The 12,374-nt window shown below is 28.0% G+C and overlaps 2 protein-coding genes across 2 annotated transcripts; both read right to left on the bottom strand.

Moving 5' to 3' along the window:
• Positions 1-135: 135 nt before the first annotated feature.
• On the bottom strand, positions 136-3,010 carry LOC124910708 (CASP-like protein 3A1). Its single transcript, XM_047451389.1, has 3 exons — positions 2,690-3,010; positions 629-767; positions 136-524 (listed from the first exon to the last, which is right to left on the bottom strand). Exons 1-3 carry the CDS (start codon positions 2,965-2,967, stop codon positions 309-311), a joined length of 633 nt encoding a protein of 210 aa, XP_047307345.1. The 5' UTR covers positions 2,968-3,010; the 3' UTR covers positions 136-308.
• Positions 3,011-7,540: 4,530 nt separating this feature from the next.
• LOC124946189 (GATA transcription factor 12-like) lies at positions 7,541-8,917 on the bottom strand. The gene is made up of 2 exons (XM_047486759.1): positions 8,581-8,917; positions 7,541-8,457 (listed from the first exon to the last, which is right to left on the bottom strand). Exons 1-2 carry the CDS (start codon positions 8,860-8,862, stop codon positions 7,744-7,746), a joined length of 996 nt encoding a protein of 331 aa, XP_047342715.1. The 5' UTR covers positions 8,863-8,917; the 3' UTR covers positions 7,541-7,743.
• Between the last annotated feature and the right edge of the window lie 3,457 nt (positions 8,918-12,374).

Raw genomic sequence — 12,374 nt, forward strand, 5'->3', positions numbered from 1 at the left:
AATTTTGGAAACTAATACTGAAAATTGAATCATGATCCATATAATCTTTTGAACATAATCCAAGTTATAATATAATTTTTTGTTTAAGTATCCAAATTAATGATTATATTTGTTTTAGAAAACATAATTAAAATATAACATTCAAATTAATAATATAAAACCTAATAACAAATAAGTTCAATTATCTCCCACTTATCTGCAGGGGATAAGTTTTTGTAATAAGTGAACACAATACACAAGTGACAATTAAGAGACACGCACATGGGAGGGTAGATAACTAAATCTATAGGCTAATTTATTATGATTAACTAGTTCCTCGATAACCAAATGACATCGAGAACAGTGGAAACGAGGAGGAAGAAACAACCTACAAATGTGAAGGCTATGGAAACCGCAACATGATTGCAAAATCGACGCAATGGCTTACAGAAATTGGGTAAAGCCGTGTGTTTGATTCCTGCGTGGTTCAAGTTGGTCACACCAGATGCAGCCGAACCAGCACTTATCATTGCCATTGTAAATGCCTAATTATAAGCAATACATATTTGATTTTAACCAATATTGCATATTTGCATGCATGCATGTTTATTTATTATTGTTACTGTTTATGAATATATATTCAAAGAACCTGATCAACCGCGAAGAGCAGCCACGCATGATTACGAGAACTAGGATTAACCGTGGTTTTTCGCAAAAGTCTCCATGCGTTGATTACTAGCTGGAGCAATGAATGTGCTGCAACCACTGTTGATATTCCAACCACGTACCTGAAAATTTTAAATTTATTGATTTTCTATGAAATTTCCCTATGATATAGTCCATTTGAAAATGGATAAACCATCACTTATCTCATTAATTTGAATGTGGATTGATATGAGATTACATTTAGGAATTTTATGAATGATTTCTCACCACCCTATGTATTATTATTGTATGTTTTTATGTTTTTGTAAGCATAATAATACATTCTTACAAACTTCTATAACATTTTAGCTATTTAGATTAGATACTCGAGCTAAAACTAATAAAATTTTATTTTTTATCAAAAATTTTGTATTCTATTTTATTTAAATAATAATATCATTATTTTAGTTATCTCTTATTTTTAAGATAAAATGCATATATATAAGGACGTGAACGACGGATCAAGGCGAGGAGTGCATTTACCATCAGACCCTATTTCGAAGATTTTTTTACAACCATCCTCACCTCATTCGGATTTGAGAAAACCTCAGTACACCCTTTATACCATATTTATAAAAAATATTTTTTTATATGATAAAATTACATAAATGAATGTTTTTATATAATATATTTTAGGATAGTAAAAATTCATATTCTTATAAAGAAATAATTTTTTTTTATAATATATGAATAATAAATCAATATATTTGTAATATTATATATTTAATAGGGTTTATTAGTGTTAAACATGAAGAGTCTCGACGGAAACACCAATCATCTTCATCTCATTCAGATCAACTATTGGTCATAACTGAAAAAAAAAACTGCTCCATGTAACCATTCAAATCTAAAACAATATAATCAGGGACGAATCTATGTAGAGTCTAGGATGTGCTCAAGCCCACCCGAAAAAAAAAAATATTTTTTTTTACGGTAGAAATATGATAATACTCTTAATCTTTTAAAAAAAATTAATATAATTCGTTGTTTTTTTATCTAATTATTAAAAAAAATGGTAAAATTTTACTTTTATATACTTGTTTTTTTCAAAAAAATTCCGTTATTATTTTAAGCCCACCCTAAATTTTTTTCAAACCCACCCAGTTCAAAATCGGGTCTGTCCATGAATATAACTGATTATAATTGTCCACTTTATATTATCTCTAATTTATGGCTCATAGTTAATTATATATATTACTTAACCAAATAATAATATTTCCAAATCAAACAACCTAGCTCTAGATTCTTCTTTAATACTATAGCTAGCTAGGGGAACTACACCCCAAAGAAAGATTCACGGGTGGCTAATATTTTCATTAGAAAATGCCAAAATTATGTCCCTACTAGTAGTTTATTTGAGTTAATTAAACATATAAAAATAAAAATATAATATAAGTCAATCAATTAATTTTTTTTTTCAAAAAAATAACCTCAATAACCCAACGTGAAAGAAGCTCATGAACTCCAAGTCTATTCCTGTCATTCCCTACTCCTCATTTTGTTTTACTTGTTTAATTTGATGTGATTTTCCAAGTATGTTTATCTAAGATACCAAAAGTGTCAGATGATTTTCTAGTTAGAGAAGTCTTAAGTGGAAGTGTCCTGATATAATGTTTGATTCTAAGTGAGAACACAAGTTGAATATCTCGGGGATAAATCTATATTAGGATTAAGGTGGGTTGAAGCAAATCCCGAAAAATAAAATAAAAGATTAACCTCTTATTACTTAATTTTTTTCAATTTAATTCACGTTTTGGTTTTCTATTAGAACAAAATATATGTTTATCAACTCGTTTTATTCCTAATTAGTTAAGTTCAATTATTCAAACAATTCTTAAAAGTGTATTTGAGAAATGCTATGTTGTTTGATAAACTATATATTTCATCAAATCATATGGCTAGCACTAATAATCTAAACGCTAGAACTTCAAACTTCATTTGTGTATTCTGATTTCATAATAACCACAAACAAACAGCAAATTGATAAGCAAGAAATGAAACTTACTCAAAGGAGGTGGAGAAAGACCATTTGGAATGAACAGGTAAGCCAAATCCAAAAACAGAGATAACAGCGGTTTCTTTAGCAGTCGCCATGAAACAGAGAGCCGCTACTGACGCAAGAAAACAGGACAATCTCACAACTACGTCCATCATCATCGTCCGACTGTAGTATCTCCGATCAAACTTCTCTGCCACTATTTCCATACACGGTTCCGTCGTCGTCACCGCCGACTCGGTTTCCATCGCCTTCACGTCCGCCGGTCCGTCGATCATCATCGTCATCACTGAAATCAAACTTTGCGACTCCGATCCCCCAAGTGAGCTAAAAAGGGGAGCGCAGAGAGGGAGAGAGATAGAGAGAGATTGGAGAGAGATTCGTTTAAAAGAGGGAAAGGCGGGTGAGGGTTGGAGTGCGTGTGACCGTGCAGTTCGGAAAATGGGACACGTGGCATGCGAGAAATGGATCTGTGACGTGACTGGGCAGAACACATTAGAGAGTCTTCTCTTGGGAAATAACACACTAGTTTGCACATTTACTACTCCATTCAAAATTCAAACTTACTTATTTAAAAGATTATTTGAATAATTATATATATATTACTTCACATTTTTTTAAATCACTTAACTTCATCAATAAACATAAAATCACAAGCGAACTAAACACGAAAAATCATATATATAAATATATATAATTGATACTTAATTTTTAAAGTGTCCGGATTGCTAGGTCGAAAGCTGGGGTTACTTTAGATATATATGTGACAGTAAATGGATATTTGAGTCGGATTATGGGTTAACCCGCCCATAAACTTAAAACGATTAAAAATAAAATTAAAAATGCTATCACATTTTTATCGTAATATTTTTTTACGGTTTTTTATATTATTACTCGTGCAAATGCACGAAATATATGTTAGTTAGGTTAAGATCATGTATTTTTTGGTTCAAATCAAAATTAGGTTGACCCATTTAACTTGATTATTAATCACGTCAAAATCGAGTCGACCTGAAATGACTCAATGTAAAAACATCAACCAATCAAGTTGACCTGAAAAGACTCAATGTAAAAACATCAACCCGATTATAATTTTTTTTAGGCTTTGTGTTTTCATTTCTTATACATTCACTCATTTTATTTTGTAAGGTATTTTATAAACGGGCTTGTGATTTTGTTTCATTATTTTTTTTTATTGATATAATTTTAGTTTGAAATAGAGATATACGATATTAATTAAATCATGTTTAATTCGAGTTTAGTCAGATAAATTGGGTCGAATTCGGTCCATTATAAATAAATAAATCAAGTTCAAATTAGATATTTTGACATGAATTAATTAATATGTTAGATTCATTTTAGTATCAACTCGCTAACTTGTGAACTCGAACTCAACTTGAATTATCATATCTACAGGGCCGCTCCGGGTAAGGCAACCAATGCCCTTACATAGGGCCCCACTTTTATAGGGCCCAATTTTTTTATATTTAATAATATTATATTATTAATATTATTTTTTCTTCTTTTTTTCTCCTTTAATATTAAATATATATTATAAAAATAACTTTTTTTTATCTCTTTCTTAGTCTCGTGTTATAATATATTAATTATTTATATTTTATTTTATTAAATAAAATTAATTTTTTTTATACTATTTTAGGGGCCCAAAATTTAAATTTATATAGGCCCCCAAAATGATAGTTTAAGTGATAAGAATAATTTATAAGATACATAATAATATCTATGAAGGTAATAATTTTTTTAATTGAAAAATTATAATAATTTAATCGATTAAAAAACTAAAAATATTAAAACTTTGTGTAAATGTAAGTGGAGATGACTAGATGGAGGCGAAAGTCATTATGAACTGTTATGCTAATTTTCTATTTTAAAAGAAAAATAACTTTTTTTTTTTATTAATCAATATTTTTTTAAAAAAATTAAAATAAATCAACATCAAATGAGTTCTTGATTTTTAATGAAGAAAATATTATTATTATTATTATTATTTATAAATAATGTAATACGATATAAATTAAGTTAATTTTAGTGGAGAGAAAAAGAAAGAACGGTTAAAATGACACAAAACACACATTTTTTTTTATTTTTTTATTAATTAAGGAGAACTAGCATGACACGTCAAATTATAACCTTCTCTCAACTCAAAATGTTTTCGATGAAATCGAATACGTGACATTTTGTTCTTTTAAGTTAACTATTACCACTAAGCTACTTTGGTGAGTTAAAATAACACTAAACATAAATAAAATATAGAAATCTAACCATTTAAAATACAATAATAAAAACATAAAAAGAATTTTTACAATATTATTTTTCATCATAATAGTTAATAAAAAATATCATTTAAATATTTATACTAATATTAATATAATATAAAAAATTTTGGATAAGACATTTATAGGGAAAGAGGCTACCAACTAAAAACTAGTAGAGGAATAGTAATAAAAAGACCCATGTGGTAAATAAAGACACATTTATTGGTACCCTTAAAATTCTAAACATTCACCCATAAAAGAAAAGTCAGTTTCAGAAGGTGTGTGGTTAATGGTTATGGATATGAATATGGCTTATCCCAATTTTTGAAAGATGTACCTATTTACTAACCCTTTTTATCCTTTTTTTTAACTGAGATTCAATGTATACAAATATAGTAATATACATGTTTTTACCTTGTGACATTTTTGTAAATAATGATACATTTACTTTAGGCCCTAAGTATTTGAGTGAGATATAGCCTATGTTGGGCCTAATGAGAATCAATAAACCAATAATATCACTAAGCCTATTGTATTGTCCAATACTTTTAGTTTAGAATAAAACATATCAAAATGATTTATTAATTATAAACTTTATAAATTAATTATTTTAATCAGTTTAAGAATTTAAATTCGCTAGATAATTCAAATAACAATAGTAGTATCTAAAGTATCAATAATGATGAGTTCAATTCTCAAAGAAAAAAAAACTTAAAAGATGTCGATCAAACTTCCATCAAAAGTTTATTTTACTTTATAAATGGTAAAAAATTATACTAAATAATTTCGAGTTCTTTGTTGTTAAAATGGTACAAAAACGAGTTTAACCGTTCAAAGGTTGTTAACTTATTATCTATGTGACATTTATAAATAAAAAAATATGTTTATAATTTAACTACTACCGATTCTCTAAAATTTGGTAATCAAAACCATCATTTCACTTAAATCGGTAGTAAATTAATGACATGAATCTTTTATTTATTTATTTATTAATCCATCTTTCGATTTTAACCGCATTCGTCTAGTATACCTAAACAACTCATCTCCCGACGCCTACCACTGTTGCAAAGGTTCGAGCTTTAGTCGCACGAGGTTCTGGTTACACCACTCTAGGTCGAGTGTTGCCTAAGTTGTGTGTAAACCGGAGACATCTCCCTCATTTGATTGTGGAAACGAAGTCTAGTCAAGTATCGACCGCTTTTTGGAGCCCTCTCTACCACCAATGACATTCACAGTACAACGTATAGCCTCCCCGGACCCGGACGCATGAGACGCCCTTAAGGGTATTGAGAAAGTCGACTGAACACCGATCCCTCTCACAATGTTCTGTATTGTTTTACCTCAAAACTCATCTAAGATTGTTCGTCCACCAATAACATTCCTCGAGAATAATAAACACATTGAAAATAGGTCTCCAATAACTATTTTGGATGTGTCAATTTGAACATCTCACTCCCTTTGTCCAAATCTTTTAATACTAAAAGCAAAATCTTCTTTAAAGTTTACCTAGATAACTTTTTTTTAATTACGAGAGAACTAGGAGATTAGATTCTCATTATCACATAAGTTAAATCAATGTATTTCTATTTAAAATAATATATTTAATATACAATTGCAGTAAGAAGAGGTAAAAAAAAATGAAAAAATGGGGGCCACACAGGGAAGGTGCAAATGTCTGCTATCATGTGGACAATTTACCCATTATCGTCCCAATGTCACATGCCTAACCTTCATGATCCCATGCATTATTATTATTATTATTATTTGTTATTATTTATTCAAAGGCAACATTTATCTTCTTTTCAATTATTTATTTTATTTTGAACAGATTCCCATACACCCACTACGTAACACATACGATGTTCTCTTAATTTACATCAAAAATAAATTATTAAAAATATTATAACAAACAAAATATTATTAAAAATATTGAAGAAGATATATACAAAAGTGGTGCACCACCACTATTTGGCATTAGACATGCATAATTGCATGATCATGCTTCCAACACTTTCCCAACAGCTATAATATTGTTTTTATTTCTTTTCTTTTCTTTTCTTTTCTTTTCTTTTCAAACACTCCCTTATCCCACCTTTGCTCTCCCCACAAGCAACATTACAACAAGTATCACATTTATTTTTCTTTATTAAAAAAAAAAATAAGTTATCAATTTATCATATTCGTCTTAAAATATATCATGAAATTCAACTTAAACTTATTACGGTAACTTAAGAGACGATTCGATTCTCAATTGAAACCCTAAATTGAAGTGGTTGGGTGTGATGGTGAGTAATATTAGCATTTTAAATTGTAAAAAAATAGGCTAAAGTTTATAGGCTTAATTTTCACTAGGAGTTTCTAACTTTCTAGATAATAAAAAAAAATTAAAAATCATTTCAAAAAAAACAATATAAATAATATAATGACTACGATAAAATAGACCCGCAAATGATCTGGTGCAAAAGAATCGATTAAAATTTTTAAAAGATCATGGATTTGATTGAGATCTTAGCAATTTTCTAAAATTCAATAATAATAATAATAATAAATAATAATAATAATAATAATAATAATAAAAAGAGAATAGAATAAGAGTTATTGATTCTAAATTAGGCAAAGAAAATCCAGAACAAATTTTGCTTAAAACAAACAAATGAAACTAAATCCTTCCTTTTTTGATCCTAATTTCTCTGCTCATGCTCATCATTTTCCAGGCAAAATTCATCAAATCAATTAGAGAAGAAGAAAAAAAAATGTAGAAAAATTAGATAAGATGAATGTAATCAATCAGGTCCAACTTTGATGATGAATCAAGTAATCTTCAGGGTTAGATATGCCAAAGATAGAGCTCTGATGATGATGATGATGATTAATAAACAGATGATGATGATGTCCCTGAACAACAACATCATCGTTCTGTCGCCGGAGCTCCATAACTTTCCGATGAGAATTCGAATGCTTAGTTGACACAAATGTAGGACTAGCCGCCGGTCGATATTCCGGCACCAATCGTCCCGATTTGTATCTCACTCCACAAGCATTGCACAATGTTTTAGGTCCCATCGGTCCTGTTCTCCATTGAGGAGTCTTATCTGATGCACAGTGAAGACATTTCCGGCCAGGACATTCTTCAGGGTTTCGTTTCTTCGTAAACGATGATAGTTTCGTCGGTTTTCCGGCCGTCGGAGATACCACGAGCAGTCGTGATGACCAATCGCAGGGTGCTGCTCTTGAACGTTTGCTCCTTGCCTTTCCCGGTACGGATACATCGGAAGGAAATGAAGGAATCGGATCAACATTAATATGATTGTCATCATCATGATTAACAACTACGGCTGGAATTGGAATTGGATTTGAATCAGATGATGATGAAGTGTTTGATGATGGAGTAGCTTTAATGGCGGAGATTAGCTGGAGATGGTGATGGTTTTGCGATTCCTGTGTGCTGAATGAATCTTCAACAAAGTTCGATAGCCATTCCAGTTCAGCCATATCCTGATACTGTTCATCATCATCATCAAATCGATCAATATCTCAATCTCAATCTCAATAATCTCAATCTCAAATCCAAAAACCTAATTATAATGAAGAATAGCAAACAAACAGAACAGAAGAGAAATATACCGGAACGCAGAACTCGCCGGAGAACTGAGGATCAATTAAACCGCCGCAGAACTGTGTATTATCACCACCGGAAACCGAAGAATTACAGCAATCCATAGCCGTGAGAGACGAAGAATCAACAGAATTATTTCCGTTAACATTATTATTATTATTATCGTATAAATGATCTGTAGACATGGCTTCATCATCAACTTTAGAAAAGTCAAGTAAGTCATCAATGGCGAAATGATTAACATCGCCGGCGCCGCAATAAGTTCCGATGAAGTATTCCGACGTTGCCATTGATAGTACGGACGGAAAATGCGCAGGTTCAATCAATATTTTTCTAGAGAGAGAGTCTGATTGCGTTTGGAGAAGTGAAGGTGTGGGGTTGAGCTTTTTGATGAGTGAAAAGAAGGGTAAAAATGGAAATTCAATTAAAAGTCTGTAGCATCTTTACCTGCTACTATTTAAAGGAAATCACAATTTTCATAATGGCCAGTCACTTGCTTCTGTTAAAGTAGTTATATTTACTCTTAAATTACATAAATGTACACCCCTTCTAATTATTTCTTTTTCATTTTCAAATTGTTATATAAGCCTTTCTTTTAGAAAATAATTAAAATAAAATATATTTTAATATTTTATTGATAAATTAAATAATATTATAAAGAAGTAACTGAAAGTGATGTTTTCTGAATTTAAATTATTAAAATAATTAAATCAAACAAAAAAATATATATTAAAATTGGTAACTTTATGTCATGTCTAAATAAAATAATAAATTAAAGAATCAAATAATTAGTCATCAAATATAATATAATATAAATAATTCAATTTTTATTAAAATAATATTTTAAATCTTTTCTAACAAATAAAAATAAAAATAAAAAATTCAGTAACCAAGCTTAAAAAAGTTTAAGGACATATCCTAAATTAGGTTTATTTGGTTTATTTTGATTAAAGTGAAGAAAAAAAATTGTATAAAATATGAATAAATTTATTTGGGTATAATAAGTTTTGGAACATTTATGTTTCCATTGTTGTTAAAAATTACATAGGGTGTCACTGAGTAATATGGTTTAATAATTTAAATTTTAAAATAAAATAATATTTTAAATAAAGGAATGAAGTGATTGAAATAATGGAAGTGATGGAGAGGAAGAGAGAGAAAAATCAAATTTAATCTAAAAAAACAAATAAGTTTGTAAATTTCTTACAAGATTCAACAAAATATGAGATTAAGTAACTAAAACAAATATTATAATTAAATAAGGTTATTTAAACTTAATTGATAACTAAAAAACAATAATAAATCATCTTTCTTATTAATTTATTCAATAGTAAACTGATTTTTACTTTACTTTAAGATATTTTAAATTTAAAATATAAAATTATTATAAACAGTTAAATTCTTTTTAAATAAAAAATTAAAATTCTAAGTCATATATTTATTGAAATACTAGTTTCATAATAAAATATATATATTAATATAAAGAGACTTTATATGTAGGCATTATGATCTCAACTTCTCAATTTATTATTATTATTATTATTATTATTTTATATATATTTTTTTAAAAAAGATATTTCGTTTCATGAATTTTTTTAATAGTTTTTAGCAGAGGTGAATTAGCATGACACCTAACCGTCATGTCCCCACTTAAACTTGAATCATTTCCTGTCCTACCCACCTTTCAAACAATTTTTCCCAAACTACCCACCTTTTCATTCACATTCCCAAACTACCCACCTTTCTCTCTCTAAATCATTAATCAACCCATTAATTAACTCACTCTCTATCTTAACCTCTTAATCTACTAATTAACTCACTCTCTCTCTAAACCCATTAATTAATTCCTCCCTCTTTCAACTATTAATTAATATCATCACTTTTAAATTATTAATTAATTAATTATATAAATATTAAAATAAAATAACACATATGTTTTATTTTTATTTAAATCTATAAATATAATATATATGGTTCAAATTAAATACACTAAATTAAATAATTTAAATAGCTATTATAAATTAAAATAAAATAGAATACATTACATAAACGATAAACGGAAACTTGAAATAAAATATATTACATAAACATTAAAATAAAATACATTACATCACAATAAAATACATAACATAAACATTACAATAAAATAAAATACATAATAAATATTAATCACGTTCAATATACAATAAAATGCATATTTTATCTCTATAATTCAATTTTTATTATATTTGAAACTGCGACGTTTAATGACCTTAAATATGGTCAAACTTATTGTCAAAGGTCAAGAGAATTATTTGAAACTGTTGAGAAAAAAACATCATCACACAAGATTATTACATACAATGAACAAAGAGGAGTCTTCAAAGCACAATACAGAACCATAAATGGATATTGGAAGGGTGGTAACAAACATAATGTGGATTTATATAGAGGTTTTTGCTCTGGTGGAAAATGGAGTAGATATCATAAAATTGAATTATAAAGATAAAATCTGCATTTTATTGTATATTGAACGTGATTAATATTTATTATGTATTTTATTTTATTGTAATGTTTATGTTATGTATTTTATTGTGATGTAATGTCTTTTATTTTAATTTTTATGTAATATATTTTATTTCAAGATCTCGTTTATGTAATGTATTCTATTTTATTTTAATTTATAATAGATATTTAAATTATTTAATTTAGTGTATTTAATTTGAACTATATATATTATATTTATAGATTTAAATAAAAATAAAACATATGTATTATTTTATTTTAATATTTATATAATATATTTTAATTGAATTAATTAATAGTTTAAAAGTGAGGATATTAATTAATAGTTGAAAGAGATAGAGGAGTTAATTAATAGGTTTAGAGAGAGAGAGAGTTAATTAGTGGGTTAAGATAGAGAGTGAGTTAATTAATGGGTTGATTAATGATTTAGAGAGAGAAAGGTGGGTAGTTTGGGAATGTGAATGAAAAGGTGGGTAGTTTGGGAAAAATTGTTTGAAAGTTGGGTAAGACAGGAAATGGTTCCTTAAACTTTAAAGCAGATAAAATTGAACCCGTAACATTTTGGTCTTTAAAATCAACTCTTATCACTAGATTACTTTGGTGGGTTATCACGATCCATAAATTATTATTTTCAACCTACAATATTTTAAAGTTTTTTCAAAAGATACGATGTGGATATTCATTATGGTTATCCTTAATTTAATAAAAATAAAAATAAAATAAAATTGAAAAAAAATAAGAAGGGTAAAAAGGGGAATAATATAAAAAGTGAATTAGATATGAAGGAGAGATAATGATAAGATTAAGTGAAAGTAAATAAAAGTGTGAGAGAGAATTAAAAGAAATAAAAAAAGAATCATTTTATTGTTGCAGGTTTTGTCGCCGTCACTCTTCCATTAGAGGCCAAGTTTACAGCCGGATTCCTCTGCTCCTCTCTTACTCTTTTCTTTATTTTTTAATTATCATTGGGAATTGTGCTTATTTTGTATTAACCCTCTTTAACAAAAAAATAAAATAAAAAGTAACATGCTAATTTTAATTTTTATTAAATATGTTTTTTTTTAACTATGATTAAAATGTCGTAGTTTAAGGTTAATCATTAGCAAGTACTTTCTCACCTCTAGTTATAAATATGAGACTTAACCCACGTTTAGGCACGATCATTACAGCTCATTTTCATCCAATTTACGGCCTTTATTGGTCCCACATGTTACATGTATCTTTATTTCTTCATTGGAAAAAATAATAATCAACTTGTAACTTCTGGTAAAAATTATTATTTTTGTCCAACTACCTG

The sequence above is a fragment of the Impatiens glandulifera genome, chromosome 7 (genome assembly GCF_907164915.1).
Source record: "Impatiens glandulifera chromosome 7, dImpGla2.1, whole genome shotgun sequence".
Classification (NCBI taxonomy): Eukaryota; Viridiplantae; Streptophyta; class Magnoliopsida; order Ericales; family Balsaminaceae; genus Impatiens; species Impatiens glandulifera.